At 43.8% G+C, this 25,406-nt stretch overlaps 1 protein-coding gene across 3 annotated transcripts in view; it reads right to left on the minus strand.

Moving 5' to 3' along the window:
* BCAT1 (branched chain amino acid transaminase 1) overlaps nucleotides 1-25,406 on the minus strand; it is an 88,360-nt gene that overhangs the window by 56,706 nt on the left and 6,248 nt on the right. The window contains exons 1-2 of one of the 3 annotated variants that reach the window (XM_036457390.2): nucleotides 1,307-1,581; nucleotides 176-247 (exon numbers count right to left, since the gene is read on the minus strand). In XM_036457390.2, coding sequence (XP_036313283.1) covers nucleotides 176-247; nucleotides 1,307-1,531 — 297 coding nt within the window. In that variant the 5' untranslated portion in view covers nucleotides 1,532-1,581. Of the gene's footprint in view, nucleotides 1-175; nucleotides 248-320; nucleotides 636-1,306; nucleotides 1,582-25,406 lie in introns of those variants that run through there. The other 2 variants (XM_036457393.2, XM_036457392.2) reach the window with 2 other exon arrangements.

Here is a 25,406-nt window from a genome sequence, read left to right on the forward strand (position 1 = left end):
GAATGTACTTGGGCTCCCGAAATCCTTTCCCCCCTAAGAGTGGAATTTAAAATGCATAGCAGCATACCAAACTCCTGTATAACCCGCACAGTGAAAATTGCCCAAAAGGTCAACAAACAATGAACTTTTATTCAGTAGGATTGTTGTTTCACTGAATCTCAGGTGCATGTCTTACCTTCAAAGTTCCCATGACCGGATTTGATCCTGCTTCTCTGATACACTCTTCCAAGCATCCATTATTGCAGTCCTTAAAGAAAAAGGACACGCATTAAGCAGAGCCAGGTGGGTAACGGGGGCCTGGGGTATTCGGTACCACTCACCATCACAAGGTGCGCTCCGCAGCGGTACCCAAGCAAACAGGAAGCGGAGGATGGAGCACCCAACCAGGGCCCCTAAGGAGAGCGATGTCCTTCACCCCCACCAGCCCCAGGGAGGTCTCGGCTGTTTTTGTCCTCCGCTGCTGGCTTAGCGCAGGCAGCTTCAAATCCAGGCTGGCCCCGCAGAGCCAAGGCTCCCCAGCAACCAACAGGAAGGTAATTGTGTCCCTTATATCCGAGTAAATCGTCTAGACTAGGGTCTAAGCCATTTATAGAAGGAAAAAAAAATCTCCCGGGCGCGCCAGCCTCGCGGTCTTGTCAATCACAGGCTCACAATAGCTGCCCGGAAAGGGGACCGGGAGGGGGTTGAGCCCTCCTCGCATCCACACACCAAACCCACCCGCCGCCAAGGACAGAACCTCCCGGAGTTGGGAGTCATTTAAAAAAGATCCTCAGGGACGCCATGGAAGAAGGGCGAATTGAGAAAAAGATGCGGACCTTTAAAAAAAAATGAAATAAACTAGATACAGCCTAATCTGCTGAGTAACTACGGCAGAAAAGGGAAGAAAGGGACTCCAGAAGGCTGCGGGCAAGAGATTTTGGGGTGGGGAGGGCGCGTGGGATGTGGCTGTCAGTGCAGGCAGCCCAAAATCCAGCCCCCTGCCTCCTCTGCCAAAGCGGCTCCGTGGCCACCCTCCCTCCCCCAGCGCGGTGGGCGCTGCGCTCCCAGCGGGACACCCTGGGGCTTTGGACTTGGTTGGTGGGGGCAGTTCACCCACTGGGACCCCAGAGGTCGGGCAGGGCTGCGGCTGCGATAAGAGGAGATGCTTCGGTGCAGGCGGATCAGCGATACAAGGTGAGGCAGGATGATGCAGGCAAGGGCAGCAAGGAGCCCGGCAAGGCCCGTGCTCGCGCTTCCGAGACCCAGAGTCTAACCTGCCCCCCTTCCTCAAACCTCCCCCCTTCCTCAAACGCCAGGATGGAGGTACCTGGGGCAGGCTGGCCATGGGGAGCCTCCAGGAGCGCGGGGCAGCGAGGAGCGGTGGCGGTGGTGGCGGCGGCGGCGCGCAGGGCACAGCTGGTGGATGTGAACGCGGGCGGCGCGCCCCAGCTCCTGCGCCCGGACCGCCTGGCACCGGCTGCCACCAGGGCTGCCACCGCCGGGAGCCTCGCGCAAGAACAGGACGCAAGGAGCCACACAGCCGCTCCAGCATCCCTGGGAAAGGAGCCTGCGCCCGCTGGTCCCCCTTCAGGCGGGAAAACCAAAGCCTTAATAAGCCCTGCCACTGAGTCCCTGGCAGGGGCACGGAGTTCGTGCCAGCAGGGAGCGCCTTGTTTATTCAACTACCCCTGGGCGGGGAGCCCGAAGGCCCCTCGGCTATGGCAAAGGCAACCTCGAGGAAATATATTTATTTACCCAGGGCAGATTTTCCTTTGGCAAACAGACAAAAGGCAGCCCTGTCCCATCCCTGACCCCAACCCCCTCCCCTCGCCCCCACGAGAGTTCGTGCCAGGTTCGGGCAGTTTGGTGCATGGGCTCTTCTCTGCCACCGACCTCCTTGTGCAAACTAAGTCGGGTTCACAACTCGGGGTGCCGCAGGGCCACCAGGCTCGTGTTCCCTGAGAGCTGTTTCTACCCAGAGACCTCGATGCCACTTGGATCCACTCGTCCATCATTTTCAGGCAAAACGGACTATCAAGCGCTTCCAATCAAACTGTTGTGACACTTTTCCCATATAGGTCTGGGGTGGGGGGAGGAGATATTTAGAAAGAGGGCTGGGAAAGGGATGCTTGAACTACTACTTGAATAGAAAGAGAAAATAAGATTGTAATACCTGCCGAAACCTGTTTGGCTCAATGGATAGAGCGTCGGCTTGGGGGCTGAAGGGTCCAGGGTTCGATTCCGGTCAAGGGCATGTACCTTGGTTGCGGGCACATCTCCAGTAAGGGGTGTGCAAGAGGCAACTGATTGACGATTCTCTCTCGTCGATGTTTCTAACTCACTATCTCTCTCTCCCTTCCTCTCTGTACAAAATCAATAAAATATATTTTTTTTAAAAAGATTGTAATACCTACTGTCTCCTCTGGTGTGTTTCTCCCCACCCCCTCTACCCACGCAATAGGATAATGTCACCCTAAATTATGAGCCTTCAAAAAGGCTTTTAAAGTGATAGGAAGTGATGACTTGTGCTGACTTGAACTAGAGAAGGGAGGAGGGAAATTTATTTTTGGGAAAAAGCAATTAAACCAGGTCTGGTTTTAGAATTGACTATACAGCCCTAAGGATAATTACAGCTGTAATCTTATCAAAAAACAACATTCCCTCTTCTCCCTCTCCCCCTCCTCACCGCCTATTTACACAGGCACAGAGAAGCCTCTTTTACTGGGGTGGAGTCCCAAGCTCCAAGGACCATAGAGCCCAGGCAAGTCATGTCATCACTGGAAACCTGGAGTCTCTTCTTAAAGAAATTTAAAATCAAATATCTCTCTATAAAAGCCTAAGCAACCACCAACCAGCTGACCACCTGGTAGCTACGATGCACACTGACCACCAGGGGACAGATGCTCAACTTCAGCAACTTTGCAGAGTGCCCTCTCACCCTCCTGGACCCCTCAGGAGATATTGAGCCATCCCCACAGGCCAAAGGACCCCACCAGTGCATGAACCAGTGCATGAATCTCTAGTTTTAAAATTAAAAAAAAAAATAAAAAAGACTATGTAAACACTGGTGCTGCCAGTTTGAGACTCCTGCCCAAAGCTTAAGAATAAGAAACTCTTGCCCTGCCCCTGTGTTCAATGGCTAGAGCATGGGCCCACATACTACCTGGTTAGATTCCAGGTCAATGGCAGGTAGCTGGGATGCATATTCATCCCCAGCCCCATCAGAATGCTTGTGTGCAGGAGACAACCAACCCATGTGTATCTCTCATATTATATTATACTAGAGGTCTGGTGCACAAAATTTGTGCACTCGTGTATGTGTGTGTGTGGGGGGGGGGGGGGGGTGTGTGGAGGAGTCCCTCAGCCCGGTCTGCGCCCTCTTGCAGTCAGACATCCCTAGCACTGCTGCAGAGGTGGGAGAGGCTCCCGCCACTGCTGCTGCACTGGCCAGTTGTGATCCCAGCTTCTGGCTGAGTGGCCATGAGATTTTCTCTCTCTCTCTCTCTCTCTCTTTTTTTTTTTTTCTCTTCTGTTTTGTTCAATTTTTCTACCCTCACTTCACCTCCCTTTGCTAATGGATTAAAACTGCCTTATTTCAAAATAGGGGAGAGAAGTTAATTGAACTTCAGAATTTTTTTGTGTATCTGCAACAAGAATTACTGTGTTCTTGTAAGTTATCTGTAAAATTATCCCCCCAAATTAAACAATGTATATATACAATGAAGGGGCCCATAGAATCTTAAAAACAAACAAACAAACAAAACATTGAGAAACAAGCTCATAGATACAGAGAACAAATTGGTTGCCAGAGGGGAACAGGTAAAAATAGTAACACAGGGATTCTTAGCTAATAAAAGAGTAATATGAAAATTGACCATACCTCCACTACGCCCACAAGCCACGCCCACCAGCCATGCCCACCAGCCAATCAGAACAAGTATGCAAATAAATCCAACCAAGTTGGCTACAGCCACAGAGAGCAGGAGGGAGGGTTGGATTTTTCTAGCAACAAAGGAAACCAAGCTTTCCGCCTGCCCTAGCCAGCCAAAGCCTCCACTCCAGGCTACAAAGTTTCAATTGTAGAAGATACATAAATCCCAGATACCAGAGCCTCTGCTTGGGTCACCAGGAGTGTGTGGCTGGCCTGCAAACCACCACAGGCCCCTCGCCCAGGCTGCCCCATGCCCCAAGGGAACTCCCACCCTGATCCGGGACACCCTTCAGGGCAAACCAGCTGGCCCCTACCCATGCACCCGGACTCTATCCTATCTAATAAAAGAGTAATATGCAGATGGACCATCACTCCAACACACAATATGGCTGCCCCTATGTGGACAAAAGATGGCCACCACAAGATGGTCAGCAGGGGAGGACAGTTGGGAGGCATCAGGCCTGCAAGGGAGGGCAGTTGTGGGTGATGTAAATCTTCAAGGCTTTATATCATCCTGATAAAATATTTTCACAACTTCCTTACCCTCCCAAGTTCTGGCTCCTAACCCCTGACTCTCTGTTTTAGCTTTTGCTATTCTCTCTCTTCAACTACATATTTTTTAGAGAGAAGAAGGGAGTGGGAGAGAGAGAAACTTCAATATGAGAGCATAACATGGATCTGCTGCCTCCTGCATGCTCCCTACTGAGGATTAGGCATGTACACAGACCAGGAATCAAACTGGCAACTTTTCAGTCCACTGCATGATGCCCAACCAGGATGATGCCCATCCAAATCACATTCACAGGTATTGGGGTTTAGGCCTTCAAATTACCTCTTCGTGGGGGATACAATTTGATCCACAACAGTTGACTGAGTTTAAATGTAATGCTCATGATATCTTTCTTGTTTTCTACTTTGAACAATACCTTTTACCAATAAAACTAATTAATTTACAAAATATGTGACTTTCACACAGCTTTTCATTAAGATTTTATGATTACCTGTGAGTAGGTTCTTAATAAAATGTATTCATAGTCTACAAAAGATTGATCACAAAAACATGACTCTGGATTTTCCCTTTTCCTTTTCCATTCCATTCGGTAAGACACCAAGTCACACTAGATTCCTGCCTGCATGTTTCTCTTCTCTACCCACTTCTTTGCTTTACATCTGCTCCTCTCTCCCAGGTATTCCCCCAGCTCCCTTCCTCATCTTCCACCTCTTCCCCTAGCTGATATATCCTCCATGCTCTCATCTAAGTGTTCACTTTTCAAAACTTTTTTCTAAGCCAGTCACTTCCCAACTCAAAGCCAGAATAACACCTACCAGAGGCTCAGCCAGGTATGATATTCTGGGCACTTTGGGTACACATTTCTTATCAAATACTGCAAAGAGCCCCCTCCATTACCACCACCACACACCCTAGGTTCTGTTTTATAGATTTTCACAGAGGACAGTTTCCCAAGATCAAACAGCTATAGGTCAAGTCAGTTTGACCACAAGGTTGGTCATCTTGCCTACAGTCCCAGTGACTCCAAATTTTATGTTTCTCCACTCCTATCAATAATAATTTGAGCGTGTGTGGCATATTCTATTTTCCAAAGATCAGAATGCACTTTCCAAAGACAGCTTCAACCTTTTATCTTTCATTGCATATGCTCTTCTGCTCAACCCCCTCATGAGGTGGTTTATTTCCCCCACCTTGCTGGATCTAGCTGGGCCTTGAGACTCTCTGAGGAGCAGAATAGAACCGAAGTGTAGAAGTGATATTGTACCAAGTCTAGACGTACACTTTAACTAGCCAGGGAGCCTTTTTGCTTTCTTCCTCTTGAAGGCTCTTGAGACTTCCCCGTTTGGAACCCAGCCACTGGGCTGTAAGAAGCCCAAGCTCCATGGAGGGCCATGTGCAGGCTCACTAGTCACCAGTCCCAGATAAGCTCCCAGCCAACATCCAGCATCAACTGCCAACCATGTGAAATGTCTGTCCTGAATATTCAGTCCACTTAAGCCTTCAGATGACTGAAACCACATAGTAGATCCCAGACCAAACCTACTCAGCTGAGCCCAGACAATCCAGCAGATCAGCAGATCAATTTTATAGCAATGTGAAGCGGGACAGCATGCAAGCCTACCATGTTTATTCTGTTCTTTAATAACAGAATACATGTCAATCACAAAAATAAGGATAAAAAAGATGAGAGAAACATGAAATGATTCTCATTTTAAAATATCTTCCTAATTCTGATTGTTTTCTGGTACCATCCTTGGCTAAAGGCACAGGACCAAGGAATTATAAATGATAATAAATATACCTTTTAAACAGTCTTATTGATTATACCAATGTCTTGTGGCCCACTGTTTATCAATTGTACATCATTGCTATTTCTATTTCAGAACATGGATAATGAAGGATTTATACTAAGAAATGGAAAAATATTAACTCTGTCTTATTTTTGTGGGGGGATTTTTTCTGGTTTTTATATGACTAATATTTTATTCTGGTTTTCTGCTGTTACTTTTTGTTTGCTTTGTTTACAGCAACCTTTTAAAGCCAGTTGTCCCTTTTGTAAGGATTATCAATGAACACAGGCTGACGTAATCTGTAAATCTCCTTAACCAAGCTCCCATAATCACAGTCACAACCTGCTAAGAGAGGGTGACCACAAAGGCTGTACAGGGACTTCTCAGAACAGTGACACAGCCACCCCACACTCCACACCTCCCCCACCCCCGCCCTCGCACACAGCTCAGTCTGTGACAATGCGATAACCTGACAGACTGAGCAGAAGGTGCCCATATCAGCCATTGTGAGTTAAACTATACGTACCATTTAATTTTTTCCTACATGTTGGAGAAAACATGGACATATATAATGAATGCAACTGACACCCTACTGGGCTCTGCTACACATCCCAGGTGCACGCACTCCACTTTAAAACCGTTGTCTCAGAGTGCAACCTCCTGAGCTCTTCCTGTGGGGTTCTACGTGGGCTGTGGCTGCCTGTCTGTCAGAACTTTCTCTTGCTTTATCTGTCCCTGCCTGACCTTCCCCTTGTCCTCATCTGCACTCCCCGTGCCCTTTGTACATGGAAGAAACCTTTTCCCGTACAAGTGCCTCGGTCATCTCCAGGAACCCTGAAAAGGAGTGACGGTGAACAGGGAAACAGACAACCAAGGGTTCTAGATAGAAACATTAGAAGTTTCATTTCATGTTTGGAAACAATTCAGCTTATTTATTTATTTATTTGTATTTTTGTTTTTTGTTTTTTGTTTTGTTTGCAGAAATATAATCACACAATTTATAATCCTAATTAAATGAGACTTTTTTTTTTTTTTTAACCTCCAGGGTATTATATCCTGGATTACTTTGGAGAACATTTTGTTCTGCACCAGAACGTAAGTAGCTGCTCTGCTTTTAAGAGTGCAGGTTAATTTACTTTGAGGAAATTATTGGTAGTAGAATCCACAACATAATCCTATTAAAAAAAAAACAAAAAACTGAAAGGTATGCACCAATGGAAAATTAGATATTTTGGAATGCTGTAACCTTCTGGGGAAAGTTAATGAAAATTATTTTCCTGCCCTAGCTGGTTGTTCAGTGGTTAGAGCATTGGCCCACGGACTGAAGAGTCCCGGGTTTAATTTCGGTCAAGAGCATGTACCTCAGTTGCAGGCTTGATCCCTGACACTGGTTGAGGCACATGCCAGAGGCCACCAATCAATGTATCTCTTTCACATTGATGTTTTTTTCCTCTCTCTCTCTGCCTCTCTACTTCCCTCTCACTTCCTCTTAAAAAAAAAAAAAAAAAAAATCAGTGGAAAAAAATATCCTCAGGTGAGGATTAACAAAGAAATAAAAAAAAAAAATGTTTTTCCTCTGTCATATATGTTCAAGAAACTATAAAATACCAACTTCCCTGTGCCCCTTTTGCTCCATCGGAAGTAAGCAGGGCCTTTATCACCTCCTCCTCTTTGAGAGATCATTCCAATTGTGCAACACAGATGCAGATGGATGAGACAGTCCATCAGGCTTCCTCCTGGTGACAGTGTCAAGGGCACACCTCAGATGTTTGTCATCCCCGGCATGCCTTTGAGAAACCTCAAATACTCAACAACTGCTATGGAGCAATAGTCCTGGAGCCACACCACAGACCTGTGACCGGGGTGAAATAAGGGCTGCCATCATCACTGGTGATTTACAGACCACAGTCAAGGGTGTGGAAGAAGGCTGGGGCTGGGAAAATATGCCCTTGCTCCTGCTGCTTCTGAATGGAGACTATCCCAGGCACACCAAAACTTTCCATTTCCAGTGTCATATTCCACCTGCAGGGAGTGTGAAACAGCAAGACAAAGACAGGAAGCCCAGTAACGGGCCTGTGGAGACTTGAACAGATGACTGATACAGCGATCTGGCCCACCCCTTTCTTTAGCCCTGGTGGTTTTGCCGCATGCTGGACAATTTAGAGGGGATGAAAAAAAGAAAAGAAAAGCATGTATTTTGTAGAGTGTGAGAGGTGGGTGATAAAAAGGGAGGTGGGAAAAGACTACTGGCAAGATGCTTCCTGCTGCAGGCAAGAGTTGGGAAAGACATAGATGAAGGCTGGCAGCCTGGAAGCTGATTGGCTTCCTAAGGCTTGCCTGTCCAGTGTGCCGCTTTGGAAAGTTTTCCTGAATGAGTTCTGCAGGTTGGAGACACTACTTTAACCCGCCATTTATTGAACCCGCTATGACACTTGAGGGTTGCCCAACTGGTTGGTGTGCCAGGCCCTTCCTGTCTGGACAATAAGTTTATTCTCTTTTGGATAGCCAGTGCTTAGGACAGTCAGGCAAATGTGAACCTCAAAAGTTTTTGTAAATAAATTGATTGAATGTATAAATTCACCATGTTTTTTATTAAATTTAATTTAATAAAATTGCCCTGGCCGGTATGGCTCAGTTGGTAGAGCATCATCCCATGCACCAAAAGGTTACCAGTTCAATTCCTGGTCAAGGCATATGCCCAGCACATGCATATGTGAGAGAGAGCAGAAAACAGATATCTATATAAACTCATTATGTTAGGGATAAACAAATCAAAACTAGATTTTCAATATGGTCATTTGTTCAGGCTCTGTGTCTGAGATATATTGAACCTTACTAAAAATGCCTTCATCTATTCACAACATATTTTCCTATCACCTCTAACTTCCACATACCTCTGGATAGACAATGAAATGCCCCTTAGAATGTTTCCTGAATCTCATTAAACTGTGGGTTCTGGTTTCACTGAAAGATTTGTTTCAAGCTCTACCCCCATTATCTAGTAGATATATGTCCTTGGGCAAATCACCTGTCTCCAAACCTTACATTACTGACTCTGAACCTCAGCTGCCTTTGCTATAAAGGTAAAAAGAGAAATGTGTAAGTTAGAGTATTTTACAAACTATTGAATGGAATGTCTCAATTGTTTCTTTTTTTCTAACTTACGGTTATCGAGTTGATAGGCAAACCCTATAATGCAGCACTGGAGCATCTAGCTTCTGGAGTGGCATTGCCAGATTCAATAGCTTTGCAAGCTCGGTCTAATCACTTAATCTCTGTGTCTTCATTTCTCCATTTGTGAAATGCTATGAATAACAGAGTTTTTGTAATTAAATGAATTTGCTAAAGCTTGTGCTAGTACCTAGTGAGCTCTTAATCGATGTTATCTATAATTAATACAGTGCAGATTTATAGGTTTTGCTTTGAGAAAATTTGGCACCTATTAAACTTAAGTTATTTATGATTTTAGCGAGAAGAAAGGATTCAGATTCTTCACCTCTCTATAAATTTGTGCTATGGCTTCCTTACCGCCCTGCTGCCCACCTGGTTCTAAGTGGTAGTTTGACCTTAGATGTTCCAAAAATCCTCTTGGCAACCAGACCCCCCCTCCCCCCAGATTCTACCCAGGTACTAGGAGGTCCATTCACTTTGCAGCCTTTCCTCAGATTACTGGAGCAACATACAGAAAAGGCCATCTTCCATTGGGGTTCTTTCAGCATTTGGATTTGGTGCAGTCTCAAGTGAGTTATAACCTGCTTCCTCCAAGAGTCTGGTTAATGTATATCTCTATTTTTAAAAATTGGTTTGGAGGCTCTTTCTCACTAATCATGGCATCCATTCCCCCCCCCCCCCCCCCCCCCCGCCACTAAAAGCAAGCCCAATATATGACAGTCTTAATTTACAAAACAGATATATCCCAGGATTTCTAATATGCAAACGCATTGCCACAAACAGCTTTTAAATAGTCAATTCACTTTGTGCATGAGTGTAATCACTTTACAAAGTAAAAAATAGATCTTATAAATTTATAATAATGCAATCACCAATTATATAAATATAAGCTCAACAGTAAAGGACTGTGTTTTTTCCTACCAGTCTATCTTCTGCTAGAGAAAAAGAAGGCTTTGCCTGGCCAGCATGGCTCAGTTCACCCTATGAACCAGGAGGATATGGTTGGATTCCAATTCCCAGTCAGGGCACATGCCCGGGTTCTGTATTGGATCCCCAGTGTAGAGAGTGCAGGAGGCAGCCAACCAAACATCACTGATATTTCTATATTTTTCTCCCTCTCCTTTCCTCTCTGAAATCAATAAAAGTATATTTTTTAAAAAGAAAAAGGTTTTAGAATTGTGAGCATATGTATGTGTGTTTTATGTTTACATGTTTTATCCCCCAGTGATCCCAGGTACTTCAATCTATCAGGACAATACCCTATTTGGTCATTAATTATTTATGATGAAATTAAAGATCCTATGACAGGTCTAGATTGCAATGCATCATCATATGACTCTTTAAAGCAGGTGGCGGTAAACAGTAAGTAAGGTTCAGAAATAGGAAGTTTGGGGTGCCCTTGGCAGTCCCGAATCTGTCCGTTGCTTCAACAGTGTGCGGACGGCACAGACCCAGGGACGCCCCTTCTCCCAGCCTCCGGCCACTCTCCTGCGTCTTATCCAGTCACCCCCTCAGAACCACCTCCAGGACCAGCCAACACACCAGTTTGTTTGTTTTTTCTACCTTAACTCCTTATTGCCGAACAACCATGAGCTCCCAAATTTGTCAGAATTATTCCACCGAGGTGGAGACTGTGGTCACCCACCTGGCTGCCTGCACCTGTGGGTCCTCACACCTCCCTCCCTCTGGGCTTCCATTTCCACCTAATAAGGCTCTCGAGTGGGGGGGGGGGGGGCGCTTCTTCTGCGAGTTGGCTTGCATCTGTTAAAGTTGCAAAACCAGGGGGCAGCCACTTTCTCTTCCAGGGCATGTTGAGGCCTCCCAGGATGAGGGGGCAAACTCAGGGCCATGGAAGCCGCCCATGGAAGCCACCGCCTTTGGAAGCTGCAGGCCCTGGATTCTGCCCACACAGGCCCTCATCCTGTGACTCCTGCAGAACCACTTCCGGGGTGAGGGGGTAAAACTCATCTAGGAGATGGGTGACACCTGACTCACCTCCGTGGGCTGGCCGGCCCCAGGCTGGGCTGGGCGAGTATCTTCCAAAGACTCACCCGCAAGTGTGACTAAGAGCCTTTGGAGCCCAGAGGCCTTTGAGGGGTCCCTCTGCATCCCCTGGCTTCTGGCTTTACCTGAGTCTCTCCCCAAAACTGCTAGTCATTCTTTTAAGCACCTGAAGCCCTCCCCCATGCATTGGACCAAATGAAAAAATAAAGCTTCTTGCAGCAAAAAAGAAACAGGAAGTTTGGAAAATATGAGATATTTCCCAAAGACTAATGATAACTAATTTAGGGAGATAGTATGAGGATTATTAAATTCATGCACAGGGGAGGAGGTTTTCCTCAGTCCAGCCTGCACCTTCTCCAATCTGGGACCCCTTGAAGGATGTCTTACTGCAGGTTTATAGGGATCGGGTCTAAACTGGCAGTCAGACGTCCTTCTCGCAATTCAGGAATGCTGGCTCCTAACCACTCTGCCTGCTCGCCCCCAACTACCCCCAGCCACCGGCCTACTTGCCCCCAAAGGCCCCCCACCAGCCTGATCACTCCCAACTACCCCCTCTCACTCCCAATTGCCTCCCTGCCAGCCTGCTCAACTCCAACTGCCCCCCCTCTGCTGGCCTTCTCACTCCAAACTGCCCCCCTGCTGTCCTGATCACCTCCAACTGACCCCCACTGATAGTCTGCTTGCCCCCAACTGGCCCCCCTGTTGGTCTGCTTACCCCCAATGTCCCCCCCACCAGCCTGATCACTCACAACTGCCATACCCTCTTGGCCTCTGACCAGCTCTACCTCAATCCTGCCACCATGGCTTTGTCTAGAAGAACGTCTGGAAGGTCTCCTGGAAGGTCTCCCAGCCTAATTAGCATATTACCTTTGTATCAGTATAGAGGCCTGGTACATGGGTGGGGACCGGCTGGTTTGCACTGAAGGGTATCCCAGATCAGGGTGGGGGTTACCTTGGGGTCTGGGGTGGCCTGGGCAAGGGGCCTGTGGTGGTTTGCAGGCTGGCCACATCCCTATGGGATGAGGATCCCTGCAAGGGGTGCCTGGCCAGCCTGGGTGAGGAGCTGATGGCTGCTTGAAGACTGTCCATGCCTCCGGAGACCCAAGCTCCCAGGCCCTCTTCTTTTCCTTTTCTTTCTATCTTTCTTTCTTTCTTTCTTTCTTTCTTTCTTTCTTTTTTTTTTTTTTAGCACCTCCTTGAGTAGAGGTCAGGGCTGGCTAGAAGCAGGTATCTGGGATTTATTTATCTTCTATAATTGAAACTTTGTAGCCTTGAGCGGAAGCTAGGGCCAGCTAGGGCAGGCAGGAAGCTTGGCTTCCTCCATCACCAGGGGCAACCAAAGCCTCCTGCTTGCTTCAGCTCTGTGGCCCCCATCAGTTTGGCTGGTTTAATTTGCATACTCACTCCTGATTGGCTGGTGGGTATAGCAGAAGTACAGTCAATTTGCATGTTTTTCTTAGATTTTATTAGATAGGATTGTATGCCAATAATTTATTCTATGGACAATGAAAAATGTTTTTTAAAAAATATATTTTATTAATTTTTTACAGAGAGGAAGAGAGAGGGAGAGAGAGTTAGAAACATCAATGAGAGAGAGTCATCAATCAGCTGCCTCTTGTACACTCCCTACTGGGGATATGCCCGCAACCAAGGTACATGCCCTTGACCAGAATCGAACCTGGGACCCTTCAGTCCACAGGCTGACGCTCTATCCACTGAGCCAACCGGTTTTGGCTGAAAAACTTTTTTTTTTTTTAATATATTTTATTGATTTTGTACAGAGAGGAAGAGAGAGGGAGAGAGAGTTAGAAACATCGATGAGAGAGAGTCATCGATCAGCTGCCTCTTGTACACCCCCTACTGGGGATATGCCCGCAGCCAAGGTACATGCTCTTGACTGGAATCGAAACCAGGACCTTTCAGTCTCCAAGCCGAAGCTCTATCCATTGAGCCAAACCGGTTTCAGCAACAATAAAAAACTTTTGATTCAAAAAATTCTATGTGATATCATTCTCCTAACAATAACAGAATGAGTTGAAGCAGGAGGAAGTGAAAATAGGAGCAGACAATGAAGGGCCCTCTTTTGGGTTGCATCATGTCCACAGTGGTGGATGGTGCAAGGGATCTCTCTAAAACCCCATTCTTCCCTCATCATGTCTTCAATATGCAAACATTAATGGACAGTTCCCAAGGATAGATAACTCTTTCAGTATGAGACTGTTCTAAACCTGGAGCCATAGAGCCAAGATCCACTATGGCCTTGGACTTCTACCTTGAACTGGTATTGTGATCTGTACTTTTCTTGTAAGCCAGTGTTCATGCAATACACTGCTTGAGGTGTTCAGGCATGTTACATACCAGCTGGTATGTATTCTCTGTGGTTTGATACCTTGATCATAAGAGAGATCACATACCTTGGAGATTTTTATACTCTTTAATAAGCATTCAGCAACATTCCTCCACCTCAAGGCAGGCAAAGGACAAACTTTGTAAAGAAAATAGTTGTAAAGCAAAGTTTTATGTGATGTATCTTTGGTGCATTTTGTTTTAATAGCTTCCACTAGTCACAACTTAATAAACTACCATCAAGTTCCTCTCTAATCCACTCCATGCCCCTTCCTCACTTCTGCAACTTCCAGCTGTTAGAAGTAGCTGTGTACTACCTCACGGGCTTCCAGGCGCACATCAAAGGATAGCATGAAGAAAAGGAAAGGGAAACAATCTTGGTTTGTTCAGGCTACTATAACAAAATGGGCAAGGCACCAATTAGACAGCAAACATTTATTTCTCAGAGTTCTGCAGGCTGGATCACAGTGCCAGCATGCCTAACAGGGGTGCTCTGTTGGGATGCTGACTTTTTGTTACGTCCTCAGGGAAAGAAGGTGGAATTATCCCTCATGGTGCCTCTTTTATGAAGCACTAATCCTGGTCCTGAGGAACTAGTCACTCCCAAAGGCCCCACCTTCTCAAACCATCACATTTGGGGGTTAGGATTCAACATGTGAATTTTGACCAAAACAAACAAAAATAATTTATGTCATGTCTGTTGCATGAAGAAACTAACACACACACACACACACACACACACACACACACACAGACTTTAGTGAAAGAACCAGGGGTCTTTATATAGGCATGTGAACCTGTTTTCATCAAATGTGTCATCCAAGATTTGAGAGTCAATTTACTTGAGCAGATATGTCAGTATTACCCTGACAAAAAGACAGGAGCATGTACACACAAACACAAGATGCTCTTTATATGAACATCCTCCAGAATAACAATTACCCTCTATCAGATGCATCCTACATCGGGCCCTTCATTCCACACATGTTTTATACTCATCATACCACTTATCAGATAAGATATTATTCTCATAAACCCCATCGGACAGATTAGAAAATTGGCCACAGTGCTGACAGCTGAGATTTATTTGAGGCGAGGCAAACAGGGAGGGGATGGGGGGGAAGGTAAATGGGACGAAGTCCAGAGGAAACCAGATACAAACTCCCAGGAGTCCTCTCCTTGAAGTCACACAGGATGCTCTTCATTCCTCCAACAAGTTAAAACAATGCATGCAAAATGTTGTCTACCATGGAAGCTCATTAGAGATTCAGTGCTCAGGTTTCCATTGGGGGGAGGGCTGCCCTGAAGGCACCCTATACCTAGCACATACCAAAACTTCCGACTCCCAGAACAGAAGCAGATGTTCCACAGAAACCACATTGTTTGTGTAAATAGTTTAGGCACAGTGAGCCACTCTTATCAGGGAATTGTGGGAACCCCCTAAAAACCCAAATTCCCAGACACCAACCAAGGGCCAGCCTTGAAGCAGACCTGTGCAAGTCTAGCAGGCTCAGGCATACTATGTTAACACTTTTCTGCACAGGAGTAGACTGAGAGGATGTTTGGTGCTGGTCTCAGTCTATCAAAAGTGATGCTATTGGCCAGACCGGTTTGGCTCAATGGATAGAGCGTTGGCTTGGGGACTGAAGGGTCCCGGGTTCGATTCCGGTCAAGGGCATGTACCTTGGTTGCGGGCATAGCCCAAGTAGGGGGTGTGCAAGAGGCAGCTGATCGATGACTCTCTCATCGATATTTCTAACTCTCTATCTCTCTCCCTTCCTCTCTGTACAAAATCAATAAAATATATTATAAAAAAAAAAAGTGATGCTATTGGCTAGAAATGCCTGTGAGTCACTCAACGGGGCCCAGTAAGTTTCCCACTTACATCTCTTCTTTCTAAACCAATGTTACAAATGGACCAATCCTTGTGAGTCTTATTGTGATTTTTGCAAGACATCCTTCAGCATCAGCCTTCAAGAAACGAAGGGAAAAAAGTTGATCGCTTATAGGCCCTAGCATGACAAGAGTTTATCATGCTAGGGCAGTGGTCAGCAAACATGAGGCTTGGGAGCCACGGTTTGCCGCTCTGTTGACTAACGAGTTTGCCGACCACTGACCTAGACTCTCGATTCCAGTAATTACAGGCTGTTGTTGTTCTTTGTGACTAAGCCCCTATTCCAGTGGTCTGCAAACTCATTAGTCAACCGAGCAGCAAACTTTGGCTCACGAGCGGCAGTTTGCCGACCACTATGCTAGTGGGGGCCAGAGGAGGGGCTTATGGGGAAAGAGGAAATAGACACGGGATTCTGCTTTTATTAGGATCAAGGATAAGGCCAAAGGTTTCATGGGTTCACTCTTTATTGATAAATTTAAAACCTAAGAGCGGGAATTTAGAGCTTGGAAAGAGAGAAAAAGACTAAACTAGCCATTGGAAAAAGGTAGTCCAAATGGTTAGTTAGTCTGAATCAACCAGTATCTCTTAAAACAAAGGCGACTCAGTGGCTCTTTATCTAGTCCTGGGGCTGGCAACGTGTTCATTGGGAATAACCGTCCAGGAAATGGATGCCTCTTTCAAAGGATGCCTCAGCAAGCAAAAGGTAAGTCAGGCACCTGCATCCCAAAAAGAAGAGCCATCTATTAGGGCCAACATGAGAGGCCTTAACAGTGGGGAAACAACAGGTAGGAGCTGCCATTAAGGATGGGAACAAGTAGCATTCAAGTTTAGTATTCACCACATAACTACGCCTACGTCAATTAAGGGTCACATAGATGATGGTTGGTCCCACAGATTAAATGGGGCTGAAAAATTACTCAAAACTAATGATGATGTAACCATCATCACATGAAACACATTACACAAATCCTGGTGCCATTGTAATGAGGCAGCTACTAATAATAGGCAAGGAGCAGAGGGGAGGCCCGACATTATGGGAATGTCATTTGGGCAGCTTCACCAAGAAGCTGCAACTTTGCACTCAGCCTCTTCCCTACAAAACACAGAGGGGAGGCATCCAACGAAGGTGAGATCATCGGTGCATGCACAGTGCAGTTGTGGTGACTAGGGAAGGTGCCTGTCTGCCTGTCACACCTGGGAACAGAGATCGCTGGCCAAAATGGATGTGGTGACTGCAAACCCGTGAAACTTTGAGAATCCATAATCGAAGGAATCCTTTCTCTGGCTCTTGACACTCTTCTCTTGGCTCGCTCTTGGTTTCCCTGTTCATGGATATGGCCCATGACCATGTGGACCCCACAACACAATGGATTGATAGACAGCAGCTGGAAATGGGTATTAAGCCAGCTTGATGCTGGACTGGAAAATGCAGACATGGGATGGAAACTCTGGACACTGGCTCTGATTTTAACACTACCAAAGCCTCAGTTACACGTCTTTTATGGTGGGCTTGGGGAGAGGGAACCTTGGAAACTCAGTCATTTAATGCCATGCAAATAAAACTCACTTGTTCTCCTGTGTGAGTCTCTGAAAATTCTTTTTCTCGGGATATCACAAGAATTCCACTCCCCCCAAGCCTGGTAGACCAGGGGTATATATATATATATATATATATATATATATATATTTGTTACAAACCTGCTTCTATATTTACCCCTATTGTCACCTGATGGATCCCTTCCATTGTTCTTGCGCACAACAGACCTGAACTTGCCCTGTTTCAATGTGTTCTTTCTCTGTCCCCATGTTGAGTTTTCTCTATTTCTATGTCAGTTCATCTATTGTTGCAGGCCTTCCCTTTGTTTTGTGCGTCGGATCTCTAGTATGTATAAAAATGAATCAACACAAGTCACCAGATGGCCTCCAACAATGAAATGTACCACCTCCCAAAAGAAAGAGAAACAAAAAGATGTGGGGGAGGGACAACGCAAAGAACAAGGAAACCGTTTCAGTTGTATATAATTATTTTCCTCAGAAATATGTTTTAGTTATAATTAATGTGTTCAGAAATATAGGGAAGTTACTTCATCCGTGAAAGAAGAACACGATCATTTTAAAAAGAGAATTTTAAAAGCTCTTAGAAATATTGAGGCTAACATTTTAAGTGGAAGAAAAGGGGTGGAATATAACATAGGTAAAATCTTCCCCCTGAGACAGGCAAGCAAGCCAGGACAAATGAAACAGGGAACCTGGGACAGTTCAATGGCCAAGCAATTTACAGCCATCTACTAAATTGCAGCATCATATCTTCTCTAACCACGGACACTTAGGAATAAATGGTTCACACTTCTCCCAAACCAGAGGATAAATAGCTTAAATTACCCTACTGGGGAGATAGATAGCAGAAATCCAATTAATGTCATTAGTTGCAACCACACCAAAGGGTGGATGAAGTCAGGGGAATAAATATCATTTTGAATTATCAGCATAAAGCTAATGACTATTCTATTGAGATCCTCCCATAAGATCTCCCGTACACTCTCAGCCTTTAAAACCCTCAAGAGGAAGGACCCAAGATATGTTCTCCCTCTAGGAAGAAAGTCAGAGCCTTTCCTTCCCCCTCCCCCCACCCAACCCCCCCACCCCTGACCAAAAGTGTTACCTTTGCCTTTCTCCTAAGCTCCAGGGGCCCTTCTTTAGCTTCTGTAACTTGTTTCCTGAGCCTACGCAGCCCAGTTGGCTCATTCTACTACCTCTGTAACTTTCTACATAAACTTTCTCTTATAATTTGAGTTCTTGGCTCAGAATTATTTTGTTGCCAAACTCAAGAACTGAGGTCCGGTTTCACTGCCATCACCACCAGTAACACCCCGGCCCAGAAAATTGAACACAAGGAGAGAAAAATGTTTTAAATGATAGGAACAATCAAGGAGGTCTAATATCAAGCAAACAGTTTAATAAAAAAACAAAACAACAACAACAACAAATACCAAGAAAACAAAGTAAGAAATTATCAAAGATATATGACCAGAAGATTTCCTAGCTTAAAAAGAGATGCTGAATATATCAAGAAAGACAGAAAAAGGTCAGAGATAAAAAGGCTGTGAAATAAGAGTGTTCTTGGACTTCTCGTTAGTGATGCACAGGAAAATAGAAAACAATAAAACAATTCCTTTAAAGTTCTGATGAAAAATAATTTCTAACCTAGAAGGCTATTCACAAATACCAAACTAGTGTGATAGTAGAACAAAAGTATTTCTGGCATGCAAGAATCAAAATATTTACCTCTCTTGTACTCTTTATTTGGTGACTATTACAGAAAATGCTCCACATGGAGGAAATAAACTAAGGAAGAGGAAGCCACAAGACTCAGAAATCTGGACACCTAATAAAGAGAGAGGATAATGCATGGCAAGGAGAAGTCTTAGAAACACAATTCTGCAGCTGGCCTGGAGAGAAACCAGGACAGATTGAAGTAAAAACAAGAAAAGTAGCGGGCGGGGGGCGGTGGTGGTAGGGAAAGACTACAGTAAAAAAAAAAAAAGAAACTCACAGATAACTGGACACACTAGTATTAGACCTATGCAAAATTATATTGAGGCTACTAGATATTTTAGAAAAATTCACAATAAATACATAGAAAGTGAGCAAATTGAAGAAAAGATTGCAATAATTAACTAAGAAAAACTAAATGTTGCACAAGAAAAGAAATGTAACCATTGTGTACTACTTGACTCAGCAGTGAATTTTTAAAATTTCCATCTGCTTCTCCAAACTCTCCAGGGACATACCACTGCTCTTGGAATAAAATCTATACTCCTTAGCACGGTCTAAAGGAGATTGTAGGACGTGGCCTACTCCTGCAATTTTTCCCTTTATTCACTAAACCCCTGGAAGTCTCATTTGCTGCTTCCTATACCAGGGACACTACCTCCAGATCACCCTGTGGGGTTTTGGTTTTCTTTGTATTTTTTTGGTGGTACTCAGGTCTTAGTTTAACTTTCTGTGAAGCTATCCCTGACCAGCCAGTATGAATTAGTACCAGCTTTCCCTCAATTCTGCCACTGTTACATATTTTATATCATTTTATTTTTAATATTTTATTTTCTTCCTGTTCCATCACTAATTGAAATACTTTGTTACTATAGTCATGCATCATTTAACAATAGGGATATATTCTGATAAATGCACCGATAGGTAATTTAATTGGTCTGTGAATCTCACAGAGTGCACTTACTTCTAGATGGTATAGCCAACAACATAATGGATTTTTCCTCTATCCTTTTGGGTTCTTGAATGACACATCCTGCAGTGCAGTGACCAAATGTCATTATGCAACACAACAGTGTATATAAGAGTACATGTGGCAATCCTATCTAATAAAAGAGTAATATGCAAATTGACTATCACTCCAAGACACAAGATGGCTGCCCTATGTGGTCAAAGATGGCTTCCCCCATGTGGACACAAAGATGGCTGCCACAAGATGACCTGCAGGGGAGGGCAGTTGTGGGAAATTAGGGGTGCCCAGGCCAGTAGAGGAGGGCAGTTGGAGGTGACCAGGCTGGCAGAGAAGGGCAGTTGAGGGAAACGAGGCTAGCAAGGGGAGGCAGTTGGGGAGGAACCTAGACCTGAGGGGAGGGCAGTTGGAAGGGGCCAGGTCAGCAGGGGAGGGCAGCTGGGGAAGGGGAGCAGGCCTAAAGGGGAAGACAGTTGTGAGGGACTCAGGCTTGCAGTGGAGTGCAGTTGAGGGGGACCAGGCCAGCAAGGAAGGACAGTTAGGGGTGACAGTTAGGGGTAGCAGGGAAGGGCAGTTAGAGGTGAAAAGGCCAGCAAAGGAGGGCAGTTAGGGGTAATTGGGCAGGCCAGGGAGCAGTTAGGCATCAATTAGGCTAGCACAGGAGTGGTTAGGGAATGATCAGGCTGGCAGCAGAAGCAATTAGGAGCAATCAGGCAGAGGCATGCTAGTGGTTGAGAACCATTAGTCCTGGATTGTGAGAGGGATGTCCCAGATTGGAGAGGGTGCAGGCTGGGCTGATGGACACACACCCCCATGCACAAATTTTGTACATCGGGCCTCTAGTATATCATATAAAAGGCTAGTATATAAAGTGTCCCCTCAGGAGTTCAACAGGGAGACTGGGAGTTCAATCGCCTGCTATGACATACACAGACCACCAGGGGGTGACGTGGAACGAAGGAAGGCTCCATCCGGCAGCTGGCAGCCCAAAAGCCCCAATTGCCAGCCAGGTATAGGGATCCTATCCATGCATGAATTTCATGCACTGGGCCTCTAGTTTATAGATAAGAAAACTCAGCAAAGCTGGGATTCACAACCTGCAGTCTGGCCCCAGTTTGTGCTGAAACCACATGGCCTTTCCTTGCAAATGTCGTGAGAATAGAGACTTCACCATCTCTTCATTATTATAGCCTCAAGATCTTATGCAGTTACTGATGAGTACCTACACGGTGAGTACTCTTCAAATATTTGCTCAGTAAATGCATTCCAGTAATCAGAGGTCATCATCACAAGGTAAATGAAAAGAGGAGACATTTATCCTCCTTTGCTATTAGATGTACCAATGAACATGTCTCAGCTTTGTCTGCCTTTCGGTACCAGCTACTCTGGTTTTTCTGGATTTACAGACTCTTGACCAAGTTATTTCGGTCTTTATAGGCTTCAGGTCATTTTGTTGCTTTAGCACTTGTTCACTACCTAGTGACTGGAGGATATGACGGTCCCACTCTCTGGGCTGTCCCCAAGGCACAAGATGTATAATGGTGATTTTCCCATGGACTGAGTGGACCCAGCAAGTTTCCTAAAGAATATCAGAAGACTTATTGGGAAGTCTTGGAAAGAGCAGAAAGCTATGGACTACTCCTCACTGGATCCTTAGGCAAACATGAATTGTTGCTGATGTATATTAGCAAAAGAAAAGGGAAATAAGTTAATTACCAGAAAACTTTTAAATAGTGAACATAGTAGGCGGCAGAATTTTCAACAGAAGATTTGGAAAATCTTAGTTCCTAAAGAATAAAATTGAAAATTAGAAAAATAAGGTCAAAAGAACAACCTTTCTTTGGCAGAAGTAAATGCCTAAAATGACCTAATAGATTTTTCCTTTCAAAATTTCAGTATTCAATGAACAGTGCCTCTTTTGTTGGATTTGTTTTTCAGTGCATGCATTAATTAGTTTGCTTAAGAACAGCATTGTTTGCAACAAAAGAAAACCATGTTAACCAGTACTGGAATTGGTTAACATCCCCAGACACATGACTTTGTTCTATAGTGTAAGTCAGTTCCTTGGGATGCAACATGGTTATTTCCTTTACCTAATCTAAAAACAGTGATAATTTAGCAGATTGGCATTACTGGGTTTGTTTCTTATAATCTTCATGGTATTCAGTTCATATTACTATGTTGCAGCTTTTTGTATGAACTTTCCCAGAAATATTTACAATTTATGCTTATAGTCATTATACAGTTTCACCACTGACATTCTTCAAAAATCAATGAGAAAATAGCAGCTCTATAAAATGAATTTGGCAATAGGCATCATAATTCACTGCTCTTTATTTTTCATAAGCCTCTATCTTTTAGGAGTCAGTTGGACTCCAAACAAATCCAGACATGAAAAAATGTACCTGCTGTTCAAAAACAAGTATAAAACTGAAAATAATTAGCTTCCCAGACAAGAAAAAGCTGAAGGGGTTCATCACCACCAAACCAATATTACAAGAAATATTAAAAGGACTTCTTTAACAAGAAAATTTAAAAATATGAGTAAGAAAACAGCACAAAGAAAAAAAATTCTCAGTGACAAAGGCAAACACATAGCAAAAGTAGGATCATGTTAATTATAATTATCTCTTTTTAAGAGATACACACAAAAACATACAAGAAGTAAAAAAATAATAATAATGTCAAAAACATAAATACAGAAGGAGTCAGTAAAAATGTTAGTTTTTAGAATGTTCAAATTTAAGTGACCATCAACTTAAAATAGACCATTATAAACATAGCTTGATATATATGAAACACATGTTAACCACCAACCAAAAATCTACAAGAGATAAAAAGAAAGGAATCCAAACACAACTCTACAAAAAGTCAACATACAAGAAAAAAGATCAAGAGAATAAGAAAGGAAGAGAGAACTATAAAAACAATAGGTAGCCGAAAACCGGTTTGGCTCAGTGAATAAGCATCAGCCTGCAGACTGAAAGGTCTCAGGTTCGATTCCAGTCAAGGGCATGTACCTTGGTTGCAGGCACATCCCCAGTAGGAGGTATGCAAGAGGCAGCTGGTCGATGTTTCTCTCTCATCGATGTTTCCAGCTCTCTATCCCTCTCCCAACCTCTCCTTAAAAAAAATCAATAAAATATGTTTAAAAAAAAAAACAATAACCTGTCAGAATGGCCAACATCAACAAATCAACAAACAACAAGTGTTGGCGAGGTTGCGGAGAAAAAGGAACCCTCGTGCACTGCTGATGGGAATGCAAACTGATGCAACCACTGTGGAGAACAGTGTGGAGTTTCCTCAAAAAACTGAAAATGGAACTCCCATTTGACCCAGTAATCCCACTCCTAGGAATATATCCCAAGAAACTAGAAACACCAATCAGAAAGGATATATGCACCCCTATGTTCATAGCAGCACAATCTACAATAGCCAGAATTTGGAAACAGCCTAGGTGCCCGTCAGCAGATGATTGGATCCAAAAACGATGGTACATCTACACAATGGAATACTATGCTGCCATAAAAAAAGAAGAAATTCTCATCATTTGCAGCAACCTGGATGGAATTGGAGAACATCATGCTGAGTGAAATAAGCCAATCAATGAAAGAGAAACACCACATGACCCCACTCATTTGTGGATAATAAAGATCATTATAAATTGATGAACCAAAAGATAGATATAGAGACAGTAAAGCAACAAGCAGATTGTCAAATTACAGCAGGGAGGGGAGGAGGATCTGGGGGAGATAATAGATCAACCGAAGGACTTGTATACATGCATATAAGTACAACCAATGGACATAAAACTCTGGGGAGGGAAGGGATCTGTGGGAGGGAGGGAGGGAGGGGGGCAAAAAAAAAATCAATAAAATATGTAAAAATAAATAAATAAATAAATAAATAAATAAATAAATAAAAACAATAGGTAACAATAATATGGCAATAGCTACATACCTATTAATAATTACTTCAAATGTGAATGAAGTAAATGTTCCAATCAAAATACAAATGGATAAAAAAAAAAGTTGTACATATATACAATGGAATATTACTTGGCCATAAAAAAGAATGAATTTTTACCATTTATGACAACATGGATGTAACCTAGAGGTTTTTATGCTGAGTGAAATAAGTCAGAGAAAGACAAATATTGAATGATTTCATTTATATGTAGAATCTAAAATATAAAATAAATTAACAGGACAGATACAGACTCATAGATACAGAGAACAAACTGATGGTTGCCAGAGGGGAGGGGAGTTGGGGATGCTGAGTGAAAAAGGTGAAGGGATTCAGAAGAACAAAATGGTAGTCACAAAACAATCAAGGGTGTAAAATACAACATAGGGGAAGGTAGTCAATAATATTGTAATGACTACATATGGTGTCAGATAGGTGCAAAAAATATCAGTTATATAAATGTCTAAGCACTATGTTGTATACCCAAAACTAAAATACTAGCAATATTGAATGTCAACTGTAACTGAGAAATAAAACTTTAATGAAAAGAAAAGAAAAAACTATATCTAGAAGTATGGAAATAGGTAGTTGATGTAGCTCAATTAATACTGTAAAGTACCATTAAAAGTTTAAGGTTCGTGCAGAAAAACCATAAGTACAGAGAGATTGCAACATGTGATCTATATATTATTTCCTGACTTCAAAAGTTTACCCTACTCTGACCTTCCACCTTCCACCCATATTCATTCCACTGTAAAATACAGTCACTGTTTTCAAAAACATACCTGGAAATGAGTGAGCCTCATGATGAGTGGCATGATGGAGGATATAGATGGAGAAGAGGTAAAACAGAGAAGAATGAGTTAGAAACATACATATGGAAATGTGAGAGCTCATTGTTAGTAATAGTAAATCCTCCATTAAGAACATACAAGGATGCATGCACACGGAGGAACGCTGGGAGAATAGATTAGAAAAATGCCTCATGTAGTAAGCTAAATTCAATAGACATGGGGGGAAGCCACAGAGGTATTCTGAGTGGGGGGATGAAATAATCAAAATAGTTCCTTAGGAAAATTAAAAAAAAAAAAAATTAAGCTTGGGATCATTTGAGAGAAATTTTAAATAATTCAAGCAAGAAGTGGTCTAGCCAGTTATGCTCAGTGGCTAGAGCCTTGCCCATGGACTGAAGGGTCCTGGCTTTGATTCCAGGTCAAGGACACATACTTTGGTTGCAGGATCAATTCCAGGCCCTGGTTGGGCATGTGCAGGAAGCAACCAATTGCTGTCTTTCTCTCACATCGATGTTTCTCTCTCTCTCTGTCTCTCCTTCTCCCCTGACTCTCTCTAAAAATCAAAGGAAAAATATCCTTGGGTGAGTATTAAATAAATAAATAAATAAATAAATAAATAAAAAGAAGTAATGAGAGCATAAATCAGTACTCTAGCACTGGAAATGAGAGCACATATAAATATATGGGCTGGGGGACCTCAGGTCATGACTCCCCCCCCCCCCCATCCTGGCGCTAGGCCAGAAGACCTGAGGTTACACCTCATGCCTGGTGGGGCTTGAC

The sequence above is a fragment of the Pipistrellus kuhlii genome, unplaced genomic scaffold (genome assembly GCF_014108245.1).
Source record: "Pipistrellus kuhlii isolate mPipKuh1 unplaced genomic scaffold, mPipKuh1.p scaffold_m20_p_3, whole genome shotgun sequence".
NCBI classification, from domain to species: domain Eukaryota; kingdom Metazoa; phylum Chordata; class Mammalia; order Chiroptera; family Vespertilionidae; genus Pipistrellus; species Pipistrellus kuhlii.